This window comes from Saccostrea echinata, unplaced genomic scaffold, assembly GCF_033153115.1.
Source record: "Saccostrea echinata isolate AGI-Se365-2 ecotype Australia unplaced genomic scaffold, CSIRO_AGI_Sech_v1 ptg000002l, whole genome shotgun sequence".
Taxonomy (NCBI): Eukaryota; Metazoa; Mollusca; class Bivalvia; order Ostreida; family Ostreidae; genus Saccostrea; species Saccostrea echinata.
The window spans coordinates 21,478,882-21,504,123 of NW_026889751.1; the positions used below are offsets into that span (position 1 = coordinate 21,478,882).

The 25,242-nt window shown below is 30.8% G+C and overlaps 2 protein-coding genes across 2 annotated transcripts; one reads left to right on the forward strand and one right to left on the reverse strand.

The window, feature by feature from the left end:
- The first annotated feature begins 4,864 nt into the window (after positions 1-4,864).
- Positions 4,865-13,099, forward strand: LOC133201449 (uncharacterized). The gene is made up of 2 exons (XM_061337255.1): positions 4,865-4,868; positions 12,034-13,099. The coding sequence occupies exon 2, from the start codon at positions 12,041-12,043 to the stop codon at positions 12,929-12,931; it is 891 nt and encodes a 296-aa protein (XP_061193239.1). The 5' UTR covers positions 4,865-4,868; positions 12,034-12,040; the 3' UTR covers positions 12,932-13,099.
- Positions 13,100-13,713: 614 nt separating this feature from the next.
- Positions 13,714-25,179, reverse strand: LOC133201460 (ras-like protein family member 12). Its single transcript, XM_061337266.1, has 6 exons — positions 24,973-25,179; positions 23,464-23,726; positions 15,342-15,398; positions 15,006-15,079; positions 14,600-14,787; positions 13,714-14,383 (listed from the first exon to the last, which is right to left on the reverse strand). Exons 2-6 carry the CDS (start codon positions 23,543-23,545, stop codon positions 14,065-14,067), a joined length of 720 nt encoding a protein of 239 aa, XP_061193250.1. The 5' UTR covers positions 23,546-23,726; positions 24,973-25,179; the 3' UTR covers positions 13,714-14,064.
- Between the last annotated feature and the right edge of the window lie 63 nt (positions 25,180-25,242).

The following is a 25,242-nucleotide window of genomic DNA, read 5'->3' on the forward strand; positions in this document are numbered from 1 at the left end:
TTCTATTGAGTGAAGTTATTCCCCTCTGCCATTCACTTTTGATAATCAATCACTGTAGAAAATGTATTTGAAAGGTTAATAGAATAAGATAATTATGCAAGAACTTTTGTTGTATAATACAAAAAGTACTTTCAATAGTATTAATAATCAGGTGCATGGCCGTAGGAACCGGGGAGAGGGGGGGGCACGGGGGGCCGTGCCCCTCCCCCCTATAATTTTGCCGATATATAGATTACTATAGTAAAGATACATGTAGATACTATGTGCCTGTGCCCCCTCAATAAAAACGTTTGATGACTTTTTTTTTTTTTTTTTTTTTTTTTTTTTTTTTTTTTTTTGCTTGTCATGAAATTTTTGGTAGTTGATGACCTTTTGTTTTTGTTTTTTTTTTTTTGCTTGTCAGGAAATTTTTTTGGTAGTGGCCCCTCAAAATGTATGGCTGTGCCCCCCCCCCCCCCCCCCCCTCCCAAAACTGAAATTGCTTCCTACGGGCCTGAGGTAGACTTGGAAATTTATCTTCTTAAATGTTCTTCAAAAGGCAAGTGAGGCCAATGTGAGAGGTAATAATATTGACATTTTATTAAAAGTCTGCATGGTAATAGTGATAAATGGGGGACAGATAGAAAGATACTAGACCAATTATTTTGTTGATCATAATCATAGTATTTTTCTTGCTATTTGGCAACAAAGCTTCATTTATCAGTTTATGGATCCTCTAAATTGTTGTACTCAGGTGACCGATAAGGCCCTTGGGCCTCTTGTTAGTTCAAGTGATCTAGATTGGGTCCAACTTTGACCTGTTTACTTTTAATTGACAGGAAGCTGTACCTAAAACAAGCAGTGGAGCACAGATCAACAGCTTTTTAAAACTTGTATTTGTTAGTTATTAATGACAGCTTTACATCTATTTTTTTAAATTATATACTGCTATTGCTTTACTATGTATATAGATGTGGCATCTTAATCAAACTTGCAGTTTTGTTGTTGTTGTTGTTTTTATTGTTTACAGTTATTTCTTATTGTCGTGACTATCAAAACGTCTATATCAAGCTTGCCCTCATGTTGATTTTTCTTTATTTTTTATATTATTTTTCTCAGTAGTACTAGTGGTAGCTAAACCGAGTTTACACTTATGTTGTTAAAGTGTCTGTTTATAATTGTTTGTTATTGTTACAATATTTACAAAACTTGCTTTTATTATTTTCCATTTCTTGTTTTAATTTTTGTTGAAATTTTTTTTACTATTTGTTGAAATTGTGCTTATTATTGTTTACAATAATTGTTTTCTTTTTATCAGTGTTATTAGTTGCAACTTAACCAAACTTGCATCTCTGTACCTATTTTGTACTTTAATATAGGTCTTTGTTGTGGTTTTGAGTATTATAAGTGGCAGCTAAACAAAACGCACACTTAATAAACTTGTAATTGTGGTGTTTTTATTTTAACTTATCTGTTGTTGTTATGGATATTCTATCGTATGTCGAATCTAGACCAAACTTGCACTATTATTATTTATTTTTTGCATGTGGGTATTTGTTGTTCTTATGAGTATTATTAGTTACAACAAAAATTGCACTTACGAATATGTTGTTTTTTACTGTATATACGTATACGATATTGTTACCTGTATTAATAGTTGCACGAAACCAAAACTTACATTTACCAAACTTGTATTTATGTTGTTTGTACTGTATAGAAGAAGGGTTTGTTCATCAAACTTGCATTTGTATTGTTTTTGTTTACTGTATTTAGTTCTTGTTATTGAGAGCAGTGTTTATACATGTTGGAGTCAAATGATAAACAAACTTGGCATTGCACTTATGTTTTTATTTTTACTCTTTTAAGTTATTTGCTATTGTTATAGGTATTTATTGTTAAGTTGTATCTAATTCAAATTTACTTGCATTACCAAACTTGCATTTACACATGTAAATTGCTTATTTACTTTACAAAGTTATTCGTCACTGTTATGACTATTATAGTGGCAATTAAAACCAAACTTGGAATTACCAAACTTGTAATTATTTGTAATTATTATGACTATCATAAGTGGCAGCCAATCCAAGCTAGCATTAATTAACAAACTTGCTCTTCTATCGTTAATTTGTTTATTACTGAGTATATTAATTTTTTCTTGTTTTAAGAATATATATGTGGCATCCAAAGGTGGTAACTTATTACCAAACGTGCATAACCATACTTGCACTTTTATTTACAATATATATTTGCTTATTATTGTTTTAAGTATTATTAGTAGGAGCTCACTCAAACTTGCATTAAGCAACCTTTCCTGTATGTATTGTTTATATATATTTCATAGTTATTTGTTATTGTTCTGATAATTTGTTCATGTGGAACGTAAACCAAACTTGCATTTACTGAACTTGCACTTTATATATTTTATTTACGTTATATAGTTATTTGGTATTGTTATACGTATAATTAGTTGCACTTGAACCAGACTTCGACTTACAAAACTTGCAGTTATGTTGTTTTTGCTAACATTTTGAAATTGATATTAATATTTATACATATGGTGTCTACGCTGAACCTGCAATTTTCAAAACTTGCATGACACATATATTTTTATACTATACTAAGGTATTTTGCTATTGGTATTTATACTATGGTATCTAATCCAAACTTGCATTACCAAATTTGGACATATTGTGTATTAACTGTATATATTAATTATTTTTTGTCATAAAAGACTTGCGGCATTTAAAAACTTCCGCTTATATAGTTTATCTATTGTCTAAAGTTAGTGCTATGGCTATTATAAGAGGAAGCTAAACCAAACTTGCTTTTACCAAACTTGCTCTTAACTTGCTTATTTGCTGTGTATATATAGTTACTTATTATAGAATTTACACATGTGGCATCTTAAACAAACTTACATTTTCCAAACTTGCATTTACCAAACTTGCACCTATGTATTGTTTGTTTACAGTATATAGTTATTTGCTATAGTTATGAGACTTTATATGTATGGCATTTTAAACAATCTTGCAGTTACCAAACATACAGCTTTGTATTTATTTACTGTATATGGTTATTTTTTAAAGATATGAGACTTAATACATTTGATATTTTAAACAAACTTGCACCTTTGTATTGTTTATTTAGAATATACAGTTATTTGCTATCTTTCAGTTAAAACTGAAAAGCGGCATTCACTTTCTTTTCAGTTGCCAGTCAGTGACTGAAGGGCAGAAACATTTCACTGACCTTTTAGTCACCTTTCAGCCAAACTTCAGGCACATTTCAGCCATCATTCATCAGTTGCCTTAAAACATCTTAAACTTTACCAAACATGCAGCTAAATATTGTTTACTTACTGTAGATAGTTATTTGTTTTAGTTATGGTACTTAATACATGTGGTTTTCAAAACAAACTTACATTTACTAAACTTGCACCTTTGTGTTATTTACCGTACTAAGTTACTTGTTTTAGCTATGAGACTTAATACTTGTGACATCTTAAACAAACTTGCATTTACCAAACTGACACCTATTTAGTGTTTGTTTACAGTATATAGTTTTTTTATAGTAACGAGACTTTATTTATGTGGCATTTTAAACAAACTTGCATTTATCAAACTTGCAGCTTTGTATTGTTTATTTACTTTATATAGTTATTTGTTGAAGATATAAGACTTTATACGTGTGACATTTTAAACTTGCAGCTTTGTATTGTTTATTTACTGTATTGTTTATTTACCTTACATAATTATTTTTATAGTTAGGAGAATTGTTCATATGGAATCTGAAACAAACTTGCATATGCCAAACTTGCACCTATGTATTGTTTATTTATTGTATATAGTATTTTTTTTTATATAAATATGAAACTTTATATATTTGACATCTGAAACAAAGTTTCATTTACCAAACTTGCACCTAGTATAATCATTTATTTACTGTATATAGTTATCTATCATTGTTATGAGACTTTTTCCATGTGGAATCTTAAACTTGAATTTACCAAACTTGCACTTATTTATTGTTTGTTTACAGTGTATAGTTATTTTTTTTTTTTATAGTAACGAGACTTTATTTATGTGGCATTTTAAACAAACTTGCATTTATCAAACTTGCAGCTTTGTATTGTTTATTTACTTTATATGGTTATTTGTTGAAGATATAAGACTTTATACGTGTGACATTTTAAACAAACTTACACCTTTGTATTGTTTATTTACAGTATCTTATTATTTTTATCATAGGAAGAAATAAGACCTTTCAGTTAAAACTGAAAAGCGGCATTCACTGTCTTTTCAGTTGCCATTCAGTGACTGAAGGGCAGAAACATTTCACTGACCTTTTAGTCACCTCTCAGCCAAACTTCATGCACATTTCATTCAACATTTATCAGTTGCCTTAAAACATCTTAAAGAAACTTGCATTTACCAAACATGCAGCTAAATATTGTTTACTTACTGTGGATAGTTATTTGTTTTAGTTATGGTACTTAATACATGTGACATCTTAAACAAACTTGCATTTACCAAACTGACACCTATTTATTGTTTGTTTACAGTACATTATTTTTTGTTATAGCTATGAGTCTTTATACTTGTGGAATCTGAAACAAACTTGCATTTACCAAACTTGCATCCATGTAGAATTTATTTATTGTATATAGTTATTTATCATTGTTATGAGGCATTATCCATGTAACATCTTTAACAAACTTGCATTTACCAAATTTATGCATAGGTAATGTTTATAAGCAGTATATAGCTATTTGTAATTATTAGACTTATGCATGTAACATCCTAAATTAACATGCATTTACCAAACTTGCACCCTTGTATTGTTAATGTATTGTATATAGTTACTTGCTATCGTTATAACACTTTACATATGTGACATCTTAAACTTGCATTTGCCAAACTTGCGTCTATGTTGTTTTTATTTACAGTATATAGTTATTTGTGATTATTAAACTTTGTACATGTAACATCAGAAATTAACTTGCATTTACCAAAGTTGCACTTTCGTATTGTTTATGTATTGTATATAGGTATTTGATATCGTTATGAAACTTTATATATGTGGTATCTTTATGATAATTGATATATGAAGCATTTAAGCCAAACTTGCACGTATATAGCTTATTTACCTAATATAGTCAAGTTATTTGGTATTGATATGAGTATTATAAGTTACAGATAAAAGAAAGAATAATAATAAAGTCTATGATTATTGGTGTAATGTTGAGCATTTATACAAATGACCTCTAATCCAAACTTGTATGTACCAAGCTTGCGCTTTTATTGTTTATTTACTGTCCATAGAAATTTGATGTAGTGTTGCGTATTTTTACAAATGACATCTAAACAAAACTTAAATTTACCAAACTTGCACTCATTGTTTATTTACTGTCTATAGAAATTAAGTATTGTGTTAAGTATTTATACAAATAACATCTAATCCAAACTTGCATGTACCAAACTTGCCCTTTTATTGTTTATTTATTTTCTATATGGTTATATGTATTTGACATTGTGTTGAGTATTTATACAAATGACAAATATACATATAGTACAAGCTTGCACTTATTATAGCAATAAACTGCATATATAGTATTGCGTAATTGTTACAGTGTATGAGTATAATTATTTGCAGAAAAAGGCAAAATTGCACTTACCAAACTTTCACTTATGCCGTTTCTGTGTACTGCATATAGGCAATGAACCCACACTTTTAATTTTCCAAATAGATTTAAATTTAGTTTTGTTGCATTAAGGAAGCTCTAAACACTAATGAAGAATGCTTTTTGGACTTTGAGAAAATTGTTTCATATAATACTGAGTTTATCTAGTTCATTTTCAACATAGAGTACCTGTCATATTTCTCCGGGAAAAATCTCCAAAGACAAAAAAAGTATTAGTGAATAGAAATCACTGTTGTTTATTCACATTAGAGGAATACTTGAGAATAATGTTTTCAATTACTTTATCCTACTATAATATAATGTTAAAAAAATCAATCTATTTCAAATTCAGTCATTTACTCTTATTTCCGCTCTTTTCCATTTTACATCAAAGGGCAGATCACTCTAACTGCATAAAACTCTTCAGTGAGCAGTGTTTCCTCAAGTTATGAGTATGTTGAAATGTGGCATATAATTGTAATGTTACTTGTTGAAGCTTAACCAAACTTGCACTTTCAAAGTTATTTGGTATTAATTTATTAAAATGCATTTACCAAACTTGCATGCATGTTGTTTTTACTTACTGTATTTAGTTCTTTGTTTTTGTTATAGGTATACTTATTCATGTGGTAGCTAAACCAAACCTGCACAATGTTTTACAAACTTTCACTTATTGCTTGCTTTTTTCAATGTATTAAGTTATTTGTCTTAACCAAACTTGCATCATGTTTTCCAAACTTTCACTCACGTTGGCTTTTTTTTCATTGTATTAAGATATTTGTCTCTGTTACGAGTCCCATTATATCTGGCAACTAAAGCAAACTTGCATCATGTTTTTCCTTGAATGTAGTTTTATTTTTGTTATAATTATTAGTATTATTAATTGAGGCAAAACTTCAAAAAACACATTTGTTTTTTAAAGAACATTTTGTTATTTATTCTAGAAGTGATCCCAACTTGCGTCTTTTTGACAGTTATTTGATATTGTGTAGGGTATTTCTGCATGTGGCATGTATATGAAAAGGTGAGGATAACAAACAGTAATCGATCTCAAAAACCAAATTTGCAATTAGAAATTAAAAGTTACAACTATGTTTTTTCATTTATTGTGTAAAGTTTTTCTCGTTAATGTTACGCAACTGTACGTGTAACATCTAACTCAAAGTTACACTTACCAGACATGTACCTATATATATATATATATATATATATATATATATATATATATATATATATATATATATATATATATATTACAGAATATAGTTATTTGGGATTGTTATAAGTACTTGTGAATGTATTTATGCATAGGTGACTATACTGAACTTGTACTTTTTTAAAACTGTTTAGAAGTGTTTTGTATGGTATTCCGGTCTTATATTATGTTTTAAAACAATGATATTTAATGTTTATGCTTTACTAACTTGCATATTTCTTGTTATTTATTTTTTGGTTTTGACCATTTATTATCTAGCAAATGCTTTTTGAGTAAATAAGATTCTTCACATTTCATATGTTAAAGTAAGGTTTGTGAGAATGAGGATCCGCCATTCCTGACGTTTACCTTGCATTTGCCCTGACAAACAGGTTCAATAGCTATAGCAAAGATATAAGTAACAGTTTTGCCTTACTAAGCAATTAATATCTATAAATGTTTCCGTCCACTTTTGAAGATGACTGGCCCGTAGGAAGCAATTTAGTGGGGGGGGGGGGGCACAACCATACATTTTTCATTTGGGGAGGGGGGGGGGCACTATCAACAACCAAAATTCCTTGTCAAGCAAAAAAAAAAAAAAAAGGTCGTCAGACGTTATTATGAGAGCGAACAAGCATATAGTAGCTATGTTTTCTATACTATTCTAAATACCGGCAAAATTATTGGGGGGAGGGGGCACGCCCCTCCCCCCGTTCCTACCGCCATGATTGTGGGTTGGGTGGGGGTGTCGTAATATTTCATTACCTTGAATTTTACGACTTTATACAAAACATCATGATTGTTTTATCTTAACTTCTTCGCATCTCATCAGAAGGATGGAAATTATTGAAAAGTGAACATTTAGGTAAAGATATTTATTTATCTCAAATATCAGGAATACCAGTGGAATGAAAATGCATATGGATAACATTTGAAAGAATTTAATATTGCATGATATTGAAGATTCTTTAAATGGTTTCAAATTAAAATGATGTAAGTAAAGAAAACAAAATATTGACTGATTTGTGCTTGGAAACTGTGTAAAGATTACATGAATTAATTTCAAAAGCATAGGAGATCAGAAATGCCGAAAGACAGCTGAAAATATGATGGCTACTCATAAAACCAATTGAAATAATTTAAAATGAATTTCTGTATGGAGACTAAATTGTAGCGTGGACTTTAATGCATAATTATTTAACGGATAATATTAATCTCAGGACTTTTTTTCATAAACTTAATATAACAGTCCTATGGCAACGTTTTTCAAGGAAGGGGGTGCCCCCCCCCCAATTGATAAACCAAAGAAATAAACTGCCTAACTCGAAAATCCTCTGTCATGGTGTAGGGGGACCATTCTGTAACTCTTACTTTTCGGCACATTTTTTAAATGCTGAAATTTGCCTGTGTTCAACCGTACAGCAACTAAAAGTGTGGGGGGGAGGGGGGCAAACAGCTTCAAAGTGACAATTTACAGAGTAAAAATATATCAAAAAGTCTATTCTCAGAAGAAGAAAAAAAAGGCAGTCCTCCTCCCCTCCGCTGCGTACTACGGGCCTGTATAAAAAGTAGGGACATATATGGACGTGCATGATGAAATTTCCACAATGTTAGATGCATGCAGGTCAAAATGTATCAATCCAGTTAACCAAATATTGACAAAAGATTATCATTATAAAGTAAAGCTGCAGACAATTTCCCTTGTTGATGTGGAGTATGTCGAAAAAAAAAATATCGTAAATATATGTCTGAAGACCAAAGATTGATCAATTGATTTTATATTGTTTAACGTCCTATTGGAGAATTTTTCACTCAGACGTTTAGTTTTGTTATGATGTCAATGAATAAAGATAAAATTTGAAGTTAAAAAATCTGAACGTTAAGAATGATGCTAAAAGAACAAACTTTAATTATTTCCATGGAAGTTATCATGACGCCCGCGTGGCGCAGTGGTTAGAGCGTCTGCTATAGAGTCGTGGAGTAAGGAGTTGATCCTTACGTAGCGGGTTCGAATTTACTGTGGGACGTAGAGACCGGTCCTTTGGATGAGACCGTATTAACCGAGGTCCCGTGTCGCAGTAGGTGTTATCACGAAAAAGATCCCTCACTGCTCAATGACCCTAATTGCCGAGTACAGGTATAAATTTGCAGCCCTCCACCGTCTCCATATGAGTGAAAAATTCTCGTGAGGGACGTTAAACAACAAACAAACAAAACAATGGAAGTTGTCACACCCATTCAATATAACGATCCAAGAAAAAAGCCCGAAGATAATTGTGTCACCCCAATAAACTAATCCAATAGTTTAGAAACGCAGAAAAACTGTTACACGGATATGTCCGTATAGGGAATCGCAATGAATAAGCAGGTGCATGGAAAAAAAACTGAAGGAAATCAATATTTTGCTCCAGTAGTACTTCTTCTGCAAGCTGTTTTTGTTAAAATGCAGGTAACAAATTCCGATGTATATCAGCTTGCACAAAGTCTAGCTCACTAACTATGATCTTGATCTTAGTTTCGGACCATGGAACAAATTGATCCTTACACTTCCTGACGCTCGGAGCGTCAGTCAATGATTTTTTCTATCTAGGTTATTTTTCTGGGCGGGGGGGGGGGGGGGGGCATAGAAATAGGTAATAATTTTGTGAATTTATTAAACATTTAATTATAGGTGTTGCTGTGTTTTCATGTAGTTGATATAAGATTTTCCAGCGATATAAAAGCCTACTTTTGAATCTTTATTATTTAGGTGGAAATTCGGATTGGTGACAAATATGGACACTGTTTATTTGAGTTTTACTGATGTCATGTTTTATTGTATTTCATAAGTTGTGTATAAGAAACGACAGGACAGCTCAGCTTATTTGAGCTACGGCCACTGCTTTATCTATAGGGGATATAGTTTGTTTCAACTGAATAGAATTTGCGTATAAAAACCAAACTTGCACATATTTTTTCATATATGAAGCTATGATTAATGCCTATAAACTACATTTTATTCTTAAGTGACTATCATTAAACATAGTTTCTTTTACCAGAAGTAGATTTGGACTTTTAAAAACCACTTTTTTGGAATGTTTGGCTTGGTGCTGATATAAATATCGTTATTTAGAAACAGATTTTGAACGGCTTCTTTAATAAGTTCTGTGTACACCAAAACCCCATAAATGGAAGCTTGATCAGTAAGTGCTTTGTAGTTTGTATGCGGCGTCTGCCGAACATTTTGATCCGTTTACCGTCTGAGCATCTCACGATTTCTACCTTGCTTTGGATTGGGTCTAATTTTGTAATTTTGTCAATTATCCGAATTTTAAGATTATTTAGGCATAAATAATGATCACATGTGAAATTTCAATCTTTAGTCAAGACGCTTTCCAATTTTCATGGATTTCACTCAGTCCAGTACGTTGAAAATAGGTCGTTTTGTGGTCAAGATATCTTATTTTAGAGGAAATCTGCATTAATTTTCCAAACGCCATTAAAATCAAACAATTAGAAAGTAAAATACTGAAGCGATTTAAAGATACTTTAAAATATTATGTAATTTTTTTATGTATGCAAAACTTTGGGCAGGCTGTATTAATTCAAAGCAAACTGAAATGTGTTTGTGTGTGTGGGGGTGGGGGGTGGGGGGTCTTTTTCAACCTTGTAACTATGGTAAATGACACAATTGAGAGTTTTAACTGTAGGTTTTACAGATACATTTGTATGTTTACAAAAAATACAAACCAAACATGTTCAAATACATACTCTTTCTTGAAAGCAGCAGTTCGAATATGCAGCGTACTTTTTGAATTTGGAAAATGATGATTTGCAATTTCAAATGATTCGTTATTTCAAAGCAATAATTTGTAATTTTGAATTTATAATTTGTTATATTCTCCCTCACTATAAACAATTATATTCTAAGTATGAGAGTAATGAAAAGAACTCATATGTTAGGAATGGTACTCGCTATTATAACCTTTTATTTTGCATTGCCTTATATAATTATAATATTGATTCAGTCTATTATAAATAATTGTTTCATTAATCAATACATTCAGAAGCGTAAACATACATAAAATATCAAATACATAATGTTTATTTCATTTTTAAATATACGTGTATACCCGTAGGTTATAGCGAGACTCGATAATCGAACATGAATGAGTGAGGATATATTTAGTATGTGAAACGTGATAAGTATGGAATGCAACGAATTTAATTTTATGTAATTTGTAATTTCAAATCGATTATTTTTGCAATTTAAGACAATTATTTGTTATCTAAAATCAATAAGATAGATGGACGTATTTAGCGTATAATTGCAGGAATCATTTTGTGCAAACCATTCATACTAGCCAAGTCAATGTTTTGTTCTAGTCGAGTAATTTGATGAACCGTTTGTCCAATCCTACTTTCGATTTTGCTATTCCGAATTATCTCTCTGATTTCAGGTAAGTTGTGCCACTGCACTGTATGCCATGTTAGGTATATATTTTTTTTCGTAATAATTTGCAACATGGACTTGAAAGTACAATAAAGGCAACTCTTTTAATGACGCTGTTATTTTATATTTAGTTTTATTACTCTTAAAAACAGCTGATGAATTGTTCTTTGAACGTGCTTGCAACTGTGTAAATGACGGAGTACTAGTATTGAAGACAAGTCCTTCGCTTTATCAGGTGCACGTTTTATCGGCGAACACTGACAGTGTTAATTTATCGCTTAGATTTTAAAATTAATGATTAGGGAATGGAAATTTTATTAAGAGCATAATTTTTTATACTAAAAAAAAATCTCCAAAAGGAGTAAATGGGGGTTTTGACAATCTCTAATTCCTGCTTTCATTGATTTAATACATTTACTTTATATGCAAACCTTATTGACCCCACGAATTTTCTATTTAAATTCCGTTCGACAGAGTATTTATAATTCGTTTAATTCCAAGCCTAAATTATTCTAACCTTTTTAACTCATTCTAATAGTCGAATATACACCCGATAGATGAGACATTATATAATTTTTCAAAAGTTATTACTTCAGTAGATGGATTGCCTAGTTCAGCAGTTAGAGTAAACTAAATCTAGCAATCTTGCATGTAAGTAATTTAGCTCGCTTATTAGACATTGTGTACCACCATACCCCACGTCACCAGTGTGCAATTGCTTTTGCAGGTGAAAATTGAGGACAAGAGATGCATCATGCTTTTTCGGAGATTAAAAGTGCCACAATCCGCTTGTTTTTGTCGACTACAGCATTCATTTGTCAACAAAGAAACCCCAAAAGTTGTTAAAAATCGTCTCAGTAAACGTCTTGTTTTACGGACCGTTCAGCCATCTGAAAGGAAATCACGTGATCTTGTTCTGCTCTTTGAATGGTTATATCCTAACTCCAAAGCTGTTGACAAGTACTGCATGTTATACCATGAACTAGGGTTAAATGTCTTGACCATACATGGACAATTGCAACATTTTCTGTGGCCGTCACAGTCGGCCAAATTATCCCAGGAACTCTTAACTTTCCTTAAACACAAAAGGAATCCCGAGGAAGATAAATATATTGTCCATGCTTTCTCTGTTGGTGCTTACAATTTTACCACGTGTTCAATGCAAGCTACAAGTCAACGAAAAGATTTTGGATTTTTCCGGGATAACATTCGTGCTCAGATTTTTGACAGCATAGTAGCCGGAAGTTATGACCATATGTCTACCGGAATAGGTGAAGCATTCTCTCTCCCTCGTCCTTTAAGAAAACCATTACAGATTACTATGGACTCTTTCTATAAACTAACAAAGAAACACACAACAAACATTTACGATGATATGGTTAATCACTTTTGGCAATGTCCAGTGAAAGTTCCAACTTTGTTGATATACTCGGAAAATGACCCAATGTGTGATCCTTCCTACATGGAAAATAGGATGACAAAATGGCAGAAAGACTTTCCTGACTTTGACGTGACGTCAGTTTCGTGGAAGAAATCGGTGCATGCTGCTCACATTAAGATACACCCAGAGGATTATATGAGACATTGGAGGATTCTAATGAGTAAAGTAGGTCATGGGCTTTCGGAGGAAACGAAAACCTCATAATGTGCATGATCAACAGAATTGACTCAGGATATTTTCATTGATAGGAAATTATATTATTCATTAATTTGTTAAAGTTTACATACAGACTACTGCATCGAATACTTGAGAGTAATGTTCATATTGAATGTTTATTGATGTTAAATGTTTATTATATGTATTCAAACATTACATTTGTTCCATTTTTATAAATTTCATTGTTGGCAGAGTGTTATTAACAGTGAACAGTATGATATGAGAAGTAACTTTGATTTTATTCAAAAGACAAAGTTCTTTGTGAAATACTGCAATCCAAATGTTACAAGTTAATTAGTTTAAAAAAATATATCTACTTGTTTAGCATACATTGGAATATCGTCATTAAAAACTATTCATCTCATATCCAGAATCCAATCCTTTTACTAGTATTTTACGAAACAAAACACGCTAAATAATTATAATAGGTCCATCAACTTCATATAAGATCACAAGTTGTCAACGTTTGTTGCAAATTTTTTGTTTTAAATCATCAGACAAATGTGGGTTCAAAGCGTAACTACATCGTAAACTCAGTGGTTTATCGACAAAATATGTCACCTAGTCATATTAAACTGATTAACGGAATATTTTGCTAGGCATCGTTATATTCTACAAATATATTTAATATTTTTATTCTAACCATTCATTTTGATCAAATTGACAACTATACTGATATATATATATATATATATATATATATATATATATATATATATATATATATATATATATATATATATATATATATATATATATGTATGTATGTATGTATTCTGAAAACTTTTATTATTAAACAACTAGATTGTGACATATTACAAAGTATTTATAATGGTTTTTACATGTCAACAATAATAGTAAAATAATTATAATGAAAGTTGTGATGAAAATGAATTATGTGCCTTACAGCTAAACTTTGACCAAAATTATGCTGTCGACAAACACAGAAGCATTATACAAACTGAAGGTTTGACATTCAAGTATGTTTTGCGGCATAAAAATGTGAACACTTGTAATAATCATTAACTCCATTCTCGACACTGAAAATAAAAAATTTCACGTTTAAAACACACCTCAAATTGTCGTCACATTAAAAATTGTATGCAAATGACTGAGTTTTATTAATTAAAAATTTTAAAGCTTTTATTAAATAGCTTGAAACTAGAACTGTTTTTCTTGCTTCCGGGTTTATCGTCCTTCCGGTCCGCAGGAGACCTGGGAGATTTAGGACGGCCTCCTCTTTGGGCACACTGAAATTTTTCCTCTGTAATGAAGAGAGGTTGGAAGTGAATGTGCTTCTCGCCTCGTTCTCGCTGAATCTCGTGTACGAGACCATGGAATATGTCCTCTACATACTCGAATTCCTCTGCTGCTGTTGTCTCAAAGAACAAACATTCATACTCTGCAGCTAAACTAGCACCCTCTTCTTTACTAATTTGTCTGAAAGATTCATTGAATAATATTTGGAAAACAGCTGATAAATGTATGACGATGAAGAAATTGTTTTGCTATTACGCCACTTCCCGAGTACTTTTTCCTTCTACATGAAATAGTATTAATCATCTTATTTTAGGTTTAAAAAGAATCTTCAAAAATTAAGTTTCTTCGTAAAAGAATGAAGGACTCACAAATGAATAACTACGATTTTTTTTCTACCTGTATCTCTCTAAATCGATCTTATTTCCAACAATGGCAACTGGAAGTTCTTTGCTAGCTGTCTTAAGGAATTGTGTGATCGTTTCTAAGTATTTCCGAACTGTCTGGAAACTTTCTCGGTTTGTGATACTATACACTACCATGAAAGCGTCGGCCCAACGTAGATATCTTTGGGGATCGCTGTCCTCCTATATGAAAACATGAGATATGCAATCAAATTCTAAATATTATGGGAATATATTAGGCAAGTCTGTTTTTAATATACATGTATATTCTTTTGGCAAGTGTGCAATGTCATAGTACTAAGAAAAAAAAGACAAATTTATATATTAAGCAGTAACGGCATACGTTTTATCAGAATAAATGAACTTGAACAGATTTTGATTATGTACGTTATTTTGCATACCTTATCGCACGTGTCCATCACGTGTATTGACAGTTCCTGTCCCTCTATGTCTTCTTGTTTTGTGTATGTGTCCTCTGTTATTTCAGTATAAATAAATAAACAATATGGAGAAAGCAAATGAAAATTCATTTTAGCAATGTAGTCAGAGAGAAAAAAAACCCGCAGTACTTTTCTAGTAATCCACTAAGAGAGAAAAAGCCAGTAATTTTTCATAATATCTACATGAAGATGTATTTAAGGAACAGATGGGAAAAATATATAGAAATTTTCGTTTTATTAACAAATCCAGATAATTAAATTCTAAATTGAACAGAATTAGAAAAAAAAATAACTTACCTATACACGGATCATACTCCATGATAAATCTTCTTGTCATATATTTAACCGTCAGGGCTACAATTGCAAATTTATCAAGTGAATTGTTTATACATGATATTGGCTAATACATGTGTATATTACTTATTAATAGAGTACATTTTGTAAAAAAAAAAAAAAAAAAAAAAAAAATATAGAACCATGAGATACCCTGTACTGTAAGCCGAGACCAAAAGCTGAGGTTCATTTCGTGAGAAAGAATCAACATGTGCACTAGATGCAGCTGCATACCAAAAAAATCCAAAAAAATACTGGTAATATCAGATTTTAAAAACTTTAACAACGGGATACATTATTCAAGGTTAATGCTACAGAAGTCTCGCAGATAAAAGTTTTTTTTGCAAAATTTAGATGCACACAATGTATAGATCGAGATGAATATGTACCGATAACTCTTGACATTTATTAACCAGGTTGTTCTTCCTGTCAAAAGAATCTAATCATCTGATGTTGTGTAAATGGGGAAAATAAAAACACATCATCCAAAAATAAGCAATCTGTTTGAAAGCAGTGTCTTAGTTCAAATGATCGTATCATAATAAAATTACGAAGAACAACGTCAATGTAAAAACCAAGTTTGTACGTGTTTTACCAAATTAAACGACAGTTGTTGTAGAATAAATTCAAGAAGAGAAGTTCCTCTAGTCATTTTTTTAACAAGTTGTAAAGTGGTAAAACATCTCAAGAAAGATAAAAATACAGCCTAAAAATGTTGGAATTTATTTCAACAAAAGTTGTACTTCTATATATGTTAATCAATTTATTTTGTATTAATTGTTAATAACAGTATTAAGAATGGTAGTGAAAAAAAATTTCGAATTCTGTAATGGATTTAAGAGATTGATCCCTATTCCTTATCTTCAATATTTACAATTAACCTACTAACAAGTTGTCATAATTATAAAAAAAAAAAAACCTTAATGTACTTACTTACTATACTGTAGATCTATTTTCATTTTATGCAAGGATTTATAATATCATGAAATGGTGGAACTGCGTATAACATTCTGAATCAGTTTGCAATCAATTTTAAGCAAGGAAGTCAGTCATTACTAGTATAAAAATTGTAACACTTCGAGGTTTTTTTTTTAAATTTTATTTTTCTTTCATGTTGAAGTACATGTACTCTGCGGCTGTGTCCTTTTATATACGTAAAGCAGAAATCTGTTATACTTGCTTAATAGGTCCCGGAAGATGAGCATATAGAAATTTGTTTATGCATTACCGAAGGTTTTTTTTTTTAAATGTTGGGATGACCATAAAAACCTCATGACTGTTTAGAAAGTGAGCAACAATTTATATTTTTGAAACGCGTTTCTCCTCTAATGTTGTCTACATGTTATTAAAAGATTCGTATAGATGCCTAGATGTTGATTATAAGTTGAAATAGAAAATCTTACACGTCTTGATTTTGTCTAATTGAAAAAATTCCTATTTGATTTTTTACGCATTCTACTATCAACCAAACAGATGTAGAAAAATTAGTTTGATATTAATTATCTAAACCTTTATCTTAATTTTCATGCATTCCACAGGAATATGATGAAGTAAATTGCAATGAAATATTACTAAATTAGCTTTCCGTGGTTTTGCTGTTCTTCAAAAAATCGATTCGCTGACAAATATTACAAAAAATTACAATTCCGCATGGATTGATAAATGATAAACCAAGGGTGGTTTTTCTTGAGTGAAACTAAGCAGAGAATTAAATTATGTGATGTCTGTAACATTCACTGAATATCTAAACATCTACACTATACATAATATATTTTAATATATATGAGGAGGTTCAATGGAAGCCATTTATATTCGTTTAAATCAATTCTAATATTTGTTATAACGAGTTAAATTCGTTTCAACAAATTCTAAATTTGTTATACTAGAATTCAAAATGAATTTGATAGTTCCTAAATGGGCTTCTATAGAGGTGTGATTAGATTTTTTTTAATATTTATTGCGTACTCCATATCAAAGAGTATTCTGAAAGAAGTAGTATTACACTAAATTATTAAAACATTGTATACAAAGTACATGTATATAAGTACGTGAAGCATAACCAAAAACATACACCATACACTTTATAGTCATCGTTCTGAAAGGGGAGGCATAATTTATACGATTTGAATTTTGTTTTTTTAAAAAAAAAAAAAAAGAAACAGAAATTTCATATAACCTTTATTTATGTTCTCGATGCAACTACAATGTCGACAATTATATATATAAACATATTTATCTTAACTTTTACTGGGTGCTCTCGAGATAAACTTGAGATTTTCTGAATTTAAAAGAAGTTCATCTCAATCATCGTTGGGAAACTTTTAAAACTTTAAAGAAATCTATCCAAAATTACATCAACGATGCAGATTATTTCAAATTCTTTCCATCTTTTTAAAAACTGACTTTCTAGGAACATTAATTGGCAAAGAGATGTATCTATAATATGTTAATATATATGCATTCCAGAGAAATATGATAGTAAAAACTTATCACACGATACACAGTATATCAGTGAAATTCATCTCTGTGTTTATACCTTTTTTTTTTTTTTTTTTTTTTTTCAAAAATCCATTCAATGCAACATATTAAACACAAAACTATTCACTTTGATTCATAAATGATGAGCAAGAAGCGAATTTCAGTAACCGAATATTTTATATATTTTTTACAAGTTCTGATTTATAGTAGATAAAAAGAGCATTATAGATTTTTTTTTTATTACTTTTTAGTTTACATTGGAAACTCTTGGTATGTACGAGGATACACTCAAAAGACAACATCCGATAAATATTTACGGTAAATTCGAAACTGTTCTTCTAACATGTATAAGACATTTTTAGATTACCGTAATTATGTGAAACATTAACTAGAAAACATCTTTCAATAGAAACGGTCTCCAGAGGAACAAAGAAGTTTTTTTTTTGTTTTTTTTTTTTTGCCTTAGAGTAATGATTTCTTTCTCTTCAAAACGACATCAGGTCTGTACAGAATAGCTAAAGAGTGCGTAAAATACAAAGATCAAAGTTTTTGTAAACTTTACATGATCGTATACAAGTACATTTACAAATATAGTTCTAAACTCTGCTTTTTGTTATTATTTAAAAATTATTACTACTTCAAACGTTTTTCCAAAAAAAAAAAAAAAATGAATAACCACCGATAAATTGTAATAAAATAATCTTGTTGCAACTTTAAAAGGATTGTCTTGTATAATTGTAACATTACAACATAACTTTATGATAAACTTGATGATCAACTTCTCTAGCGTCAACTTCCCTTATTTATGTAGCAATATACCATAATCATCTTCATATGGAGTGTATGTCTCCCAGTTCATTCAATACGCAAGAACATGCTCTACGTACGAACAATTTCTAAAACGAGGTAAGCTATTGACAAATAAGGTGATGCAACAAGAATGTCAACAGTCTCGTTTAAAGTCAGCATGCTCTGCTCCAAATTTTTATTGTGTCAGTGGATTCTTGAGATTGGTTACTGTTCATTATCTTCTGTCACATTAAAGGGAATTTTTAATATTACTTTTTTAATTTATTTTTTCCTTAGATACAAAAAATAAAACACATAGAATTGCAAAAAAAAAAAAAAAAAGAAAAATTACGTGAAGCTTTATCTACATTAATTGCAAGAAGACATTTTACTAAAGGCACAATATGTTCATATGTATGTTGTTTTTGTTTGTTTGTTTGTTTGTTTTTTTGTTTGTTGTACATTCTGCAGGTTTGTTTAACGTTTTTAAACAGTGTTTTCTTGCTTATAAGTCAGTCTTTTTAATCAATATCGATAAAACTTCATGTATTTCCATTGCTGCAATTCAGTGAAAAGAGTTCTTTTAAGATAAAGAGGTAAAGCGATTTTCTCTGATTTTTTAAAGTTAATCTCCTAATATTTAAAAGTATATTACATGCACACTGTACTCTATATCATGCAATATTACATAATTATATATAATACATATCTACAATATTATATAAACAATACTGTGCTGTATTGTGATTGAATAGAATGAATACACGAGAAGCGGTACTCATTCGTTGGCTAAAACTTGCCAATAGTTGTTTTGCGCAAGATTATCTTCCACAGTTCTTTGTTCAAGTAGCATATTTCCTCTTATATTAAATCACAATCAAGTATCTACAATGTTATACATTATTTTGTGCCAAGGTTAAGCACTTACTTTATCTCTTTTTTAGGATCATAAACTAAACTACCTCAGAAATTACAATCAGTTTAAACAGAATTTATTTGTCAGTTATTTGATAACATCCGCAATTTCACTTTTAATTCAACTTTTATCAAATAAACTAAGCTAAAATTAATTTGATATACTGTTATACCTGAACGATATAGACATAAATTATTATTTTTAACAGCATAACCATCTCGCACCTTGATTTCTTCTGTTTTTGATATCTCCCACCAGTAGAAGCCCTGGTACAAGACGTTCTCCATCATTAACGCAATTAAGAGATGCAATATAACTAGGAAGAGAGATTTGTTATCAAGCCTTTCAGAGTTATTCAATCTGGTTGGGGATAACGCTCAGGGAATGTTGTATATTAATACCTCAGATCACAGGGATGTATCAACGGAATTATTACTTTAGGTTCATCAAACTCGCCCAGAATTATCTTTGAAGACCACAAAACAGACAATGATGGTGTAAGCAGGAAAAAGATTACATAAGCCATACGCTCACTGAAATACACATTTCAAGGAATACACCCCTTTTAATTGTTTGTTAAAAGAAGTAATTCATAAGATAAAGGTTTAATGTAAGACATGTTTCATATCCCTCATCTGCTGTTGTCTTACATCCTTCGGACGGCTTCAACTTTTTAAAATAGTTCTTTAGTTATGAGCAGATGGAATCTGATATTATCCTCCTTAAATCAGTTAGAGGCTTACTGTAAACTCCCTGAAAGAAATTCAGCCTGTGCTATAAACTGAAACTAGAAGTTTTCCCCCAAATATCAATGATTTATGGAGAGAACAAATAACTGCAAATAGCAGAAACCTGAAAGAGCCATACAAAACTCCAAAACGCCAGACAGAGAAAACGGAGCTCTAATCAAAGATGATATATATTTCAAGGAAAATTAGCAACAAATAACGTGTGTTCCTCTCTGCCATAATTACACTTTGTAAAAATAAAAACTTAGCCAATGTTATGGTAATTGATGAAGTGGTATCAATTGTTTATTGTTGTGGCTTAGAGCCTGGTTGTATCTTTTACACGATTATGCAATTATAGGGATGTGAAAGATTGTGAACAGCATGTGCATTTATTATTGATGCTTACAATAATTATGGCAGAAATAATAATTAGTATTTTGTTAATTAATCATTTATTTATCAACTGCTAAATTACATTACTTAGAGAGATTGCCAGTAAGATAAAAAAAATGACAGGTTTGTATCGTTGTCAGGTATGTATATTCCATCCATGAATTTTGGCTCTACACAGGTCATGCATTTTTATTACTGGATGAAAGCTCCCAAGCATCAATTTTAGAGAGAATGACTTGAGATTCCATAAAATGTCGATGGATATTTTTTTTCAGCAATATCATCATGTAGCGCGTGCAACAAAACGCAATTTGTTTTAGTTCTACTTAAAAAGATTTGTCTGTACAGCATCTATCTTCTTTTAAAATAGGGGGAAAAAAATGATGTATTCAATTATAAATAACCTAAGACTTGATTTGTTATGCATGAAGATTAACAGTTGCTTTTAAACATCATAAAATCTCCATTTTTCCCAGTACATTTTATCAATTTTAGGCAATTTTTATGGAAAATAGCTTCACTTATACAGAAAATCTTGCAACATTCAAAATAGCAACATATGTTTAAGGTATATATTTAACTTTATAAATAATCAAAAAATGTACACTGCTTGTGATTCACGGTAAAATGCGTTTTAATTGTTAAACATGTTATATTTTATGTTGTTCATTTCTTCTTCTTCTTCTTTTTTTTTTTTTTTGGTTAAACATGCGTTACACATAATTCCTTGCAAAGAATTGATCCATTTTAATCATTTTTTTTTCAATTTCGTAAAATGCAATTTCATATATTTATAATATTGAACATTTAAAGAATCTTCAATTAAACGTGTCTTTTATATTATTGCCAGAGAAAAATACCCACGATGCCATAAAACACAAACAGAAATATCTAGCAAATTGTTTTGGACATCTTAATATTTCACTTAATACATCTTAGATCGTTCATTTTAAAAGAAATGAAGAAAAGACTTTTGAATGAAAGAAATTAATTTCCTCAAAATAAATCTAATTCCTTCTATTTCTTTATAATTATAATGTATAAAAAATAAACTTGTATCAGTAGGATACATGAATTTTTCAAACATGTTTTAAAATGATTCCAAGAAGTCTTTACTATGTTTTGCAACGTCTTAAAAATTTCACAAATAATTAGCAAAAAATAATTTTAAGAAAATACGTCACTCTTCATGAAAGTGGAATTACTTTTAGTTACTCAACGTAATTATCAAAGTATTTGTTAAAATTCTTGAAATTCTAACTTCCAGATTTTTAAAATTTTATTTTAGCTAAATAAAGGCTATCAGGATTCAAAGAGTTCTTTATTAATGTATGTATACTAAGATAAATATTGTCCTGTTTGCGTTTAGAAAGAAACATTTTGAAATTATCAACTATGTTGTTTGAAAGTTTACTTGTATATTAGTTTGAATTTGGTCTATATATCAAACAACTATTCTTAATATTCTAAAATGAGTACTTAGAAAATGAAAAGAAAGACAGTTTGAATTCAGACCATTTTTACTCTAGACCATTTTGACTGTTTTAAACAATGAAAAACCAAGTGAAAATAAGAATTATTTGGATTCAGTTCTTTTTTTTCTAACCTTTTTCCCGAAGGATAGCCAGGAGGTAAAGACGGAGAAAATAAAACCCAGAAAATCATAAAAGATAAAATAATATAGACTCTGAAGACCACATACTGATACGGTAATTTAACTTCTAAAAAGCAATCAATGATGGTGATACATTGTAAGTATGTATGGGAAGACAGTAACCGAGGACCACACATTGTTGAGAGGGGTACCAGACATCATTGAAAAATACATATCCCTGTTATCTCAACAATGGCACCTATTACTGACTCCCAGGAAACCAAACTAATGCTAAACATAACCCCCCAACCGACCACAGCGACACCCATTACCTTACACAGGTGGTAAATTGGTACCAGCACTGAGCTAATTGCTCCTCCGCCAGTAAAACCATTCTTATCATTTCTACAGCTGCAATGTAGTGAAGTATATTACGGTGCATAACATCTCAATACAATTACAACTGTGTGCAGAACATACACATAATAAAAAATAGGTATCATATACAAAGAATTTAATCTAGAAATCAAATTTTTAGTTTCCTTTTTTCCTGGGGATGTGATGATATTTTTTACTTGGAAGACGTATCCAAGAAATAAGTTTTTTAACAGATATGATCCCAGAGCGCGATAGCAGACTGCTCGGTTTTTCATTGATGAGAAATTCACCAAAATAGCGCAAGAATCTCTTTGATAGCAGTAGAGGAAAAAACTATCAAACAGTTGCTAATGCAGATCACTTGTGCTTTTATGAGCCTTCTTCTGGTAACTCAATTATTTTCAACATAATTTTACGAAATCGTAAACAAATTCCAACATCTAGGGAAAATGCCACAACTATAACAATGATTGCCCTTTGTTTATTTCAGCTTACATGACTGTTCAAAATCAAGATGTCCCAAAAGTACAATATTATACTCCGGCCCGGGTTAAATGCCACAACTATGAAAATGATTGTCCTTTATTTTTTCAGCTTACCTGACTTTTCAAAACCAAGATCTCCAAAAAGTACAATATTATACTCCGGCCCGGGTTAAATGCCACAACTATAAAAATGATTGTCCTTTGTTTTTTCAGCTTACCTGACTTTTCAAAACCAAGATCTCCCAAAAGTACAATATTATACTCCGGCCCGGGTTAAATGCCACAACTATGAAAATGATTGTCCTTTATTTTTTCAGCTTACCTGACTTTCCAACCCCGAGATCTCCCAAAAGTACAATATTATACTCCGGGGCGGGCTTGCCCCCAACCCGTCTTCCACTCATCCCAAATTGATTTTCAACACCTTTTGAGAAGAACTTTATGCGTCCGATTCATCTTTACGGAATCGATCACTGGGTTCATAAAAAAATCTACTTGGAATCTCCAGACTCTAACACAAATGATAGTAAAGAGCACAGATGCTTGCAGTCATAATGTACCGTATGGTCAGCAGGTATTTGGCATCTGAAAGTAAAATGCATATAATGGGTTAACGTGCTGACTACGGTGTAGTACCGTGTTTATTGCGGTCAATTTGTACGCAAAATTAGATAGCATTCTGCATAAACACAATTTATACTTCCGTATGACATAACAAATGCTAGATAATAAGATTCTAGAAATATTAAGGAATATAACTTTTTCCAACATATCCAGTATCATTTTGTTTGAATGATAAATTCTCCATCTACTCTGCAAACCAATGCAAATGTGATCAATTAAAGGGGTCTTGTTTTCAAGAAATTAATTATGTTCTCCGCATTTTGCAATTTTCATAATTATAAAAGTTTTGAAGTTTCTTTGAATGAAAATCTCTTGTTGAGCGAGAGAAGGAATATTTTCATTTTTATTTCAACAACATACTGAAAAAGAGGTAGAAGTTCACACGGAAATTAAATGCACGTAGATAACCCATCGAGTTTCTACCCATGTTATAATACATCCATTATTCTTTTTCTTCGCTGAATTACAACTCTAGTTCATAAACCCATAAACAAAAGAGTTTTGTAATACAATTTTGGCCTTATGTGCTCAAAGCACGAAGAGGACTAAGTAAGTAAGTAAGTAATACAATTTGGAGAAACTTCTACAAAGTATGTATTATCATTATTGTTATTTTGAAATTTATAAATGAATACACATTTTCGAAGGACAATGAACATGAAGGACAGAAATCTCTAAGTCTGGTGGATGGATGCAGATAAAAAGCATAAGTAAGATTATCGAGGTGAATCGGAGTAATCGTATAGCACCTGTCTCCATTTGTTCAAAACTAAATACATTGAAAATTGCATTGCAATGAGATCACGATTTTTCAACAAAAATAAAAACTTCAGATATATTTTATAATCATAATATCATGAATTTTTGGCATCGAAATTAAAAAAAAAAAGTATTCACACAATTATCATTAAAATGATATGAATTCATAAGGCTTGTAAATTATCAACCAAAAAACAATCTGACTTTAATTTTTATCTAATTGTATGAAATTATTATATTTTCATTAATATCTCGCTTTTTTCAGCGGTCTTTCATTTTTTTAATAATGTCCGTAATTACGTGATATATCATATTACTAAAATAAAAAGTTCTTGTGAGAAAAGGCATTAACACAACAAGCACTCACATATCCTATACATAATGACAGAAGATTTAAGAGCACACCTGTCTGAAAATTGAGTACCTGCCTTAATGACAAACTACTCACCCTTTCTCCAGGCTCTGTTTACATCCCCACTACAACAGAACGGCCTCAAACTGCAAACCGTCACGTGCGATACTCCGCGAGATTCACGTCGCGCTCAACAAAAAAAAAAACCTATTCATAACACAAGTGCCTCTTCGTGAATTAGATTTGCTTTTTTCTAGGAGAATTGCAGTAATTAGCGTACTTTGCTTGATACATCGAGATTGTTTACATTGTGTTGAAATCGCAGACGTCTGCCCTGCCACTTTCCAGGAAGTATTGCTTTAAACT

What these genes read in the sequence shown, in the direction of transcription:
- LOC133201460 (XM_061337266.1), bottom strand. Translation starts at nt 23,545, where the DNA reads ATGAGTGGAAGACGGGTTGGGGGCAAGCCCGCCCCGGAGTATAATATT. An exon ending in TCTCGGGGTTGGAAAGTCAG is followed by an intron (nt 15,399 to 23,463) that starts GTAAGCTGAAAA and finishes TTGCAATTGTAG; the next exon opens with CCCTGACGGTTAAATATATG. An exon ending in ATCGATTTAGAGAGATACAG is followed by an intron (nt 14,384 to 14,599) that starts GTAGAAAAAAAA and finishes TGAATCTTTCAG; the next exon opens with ACAAATTAGTAAAGAAGAGG.
- LOC133201449 (XM_061337255.1), top strand. Translation starts at nt 12,041, where the DNA reads ATGCTTTTTCGGAGATTAAAAGTGCCACAATCCGCTTGTTTTTGTCGA.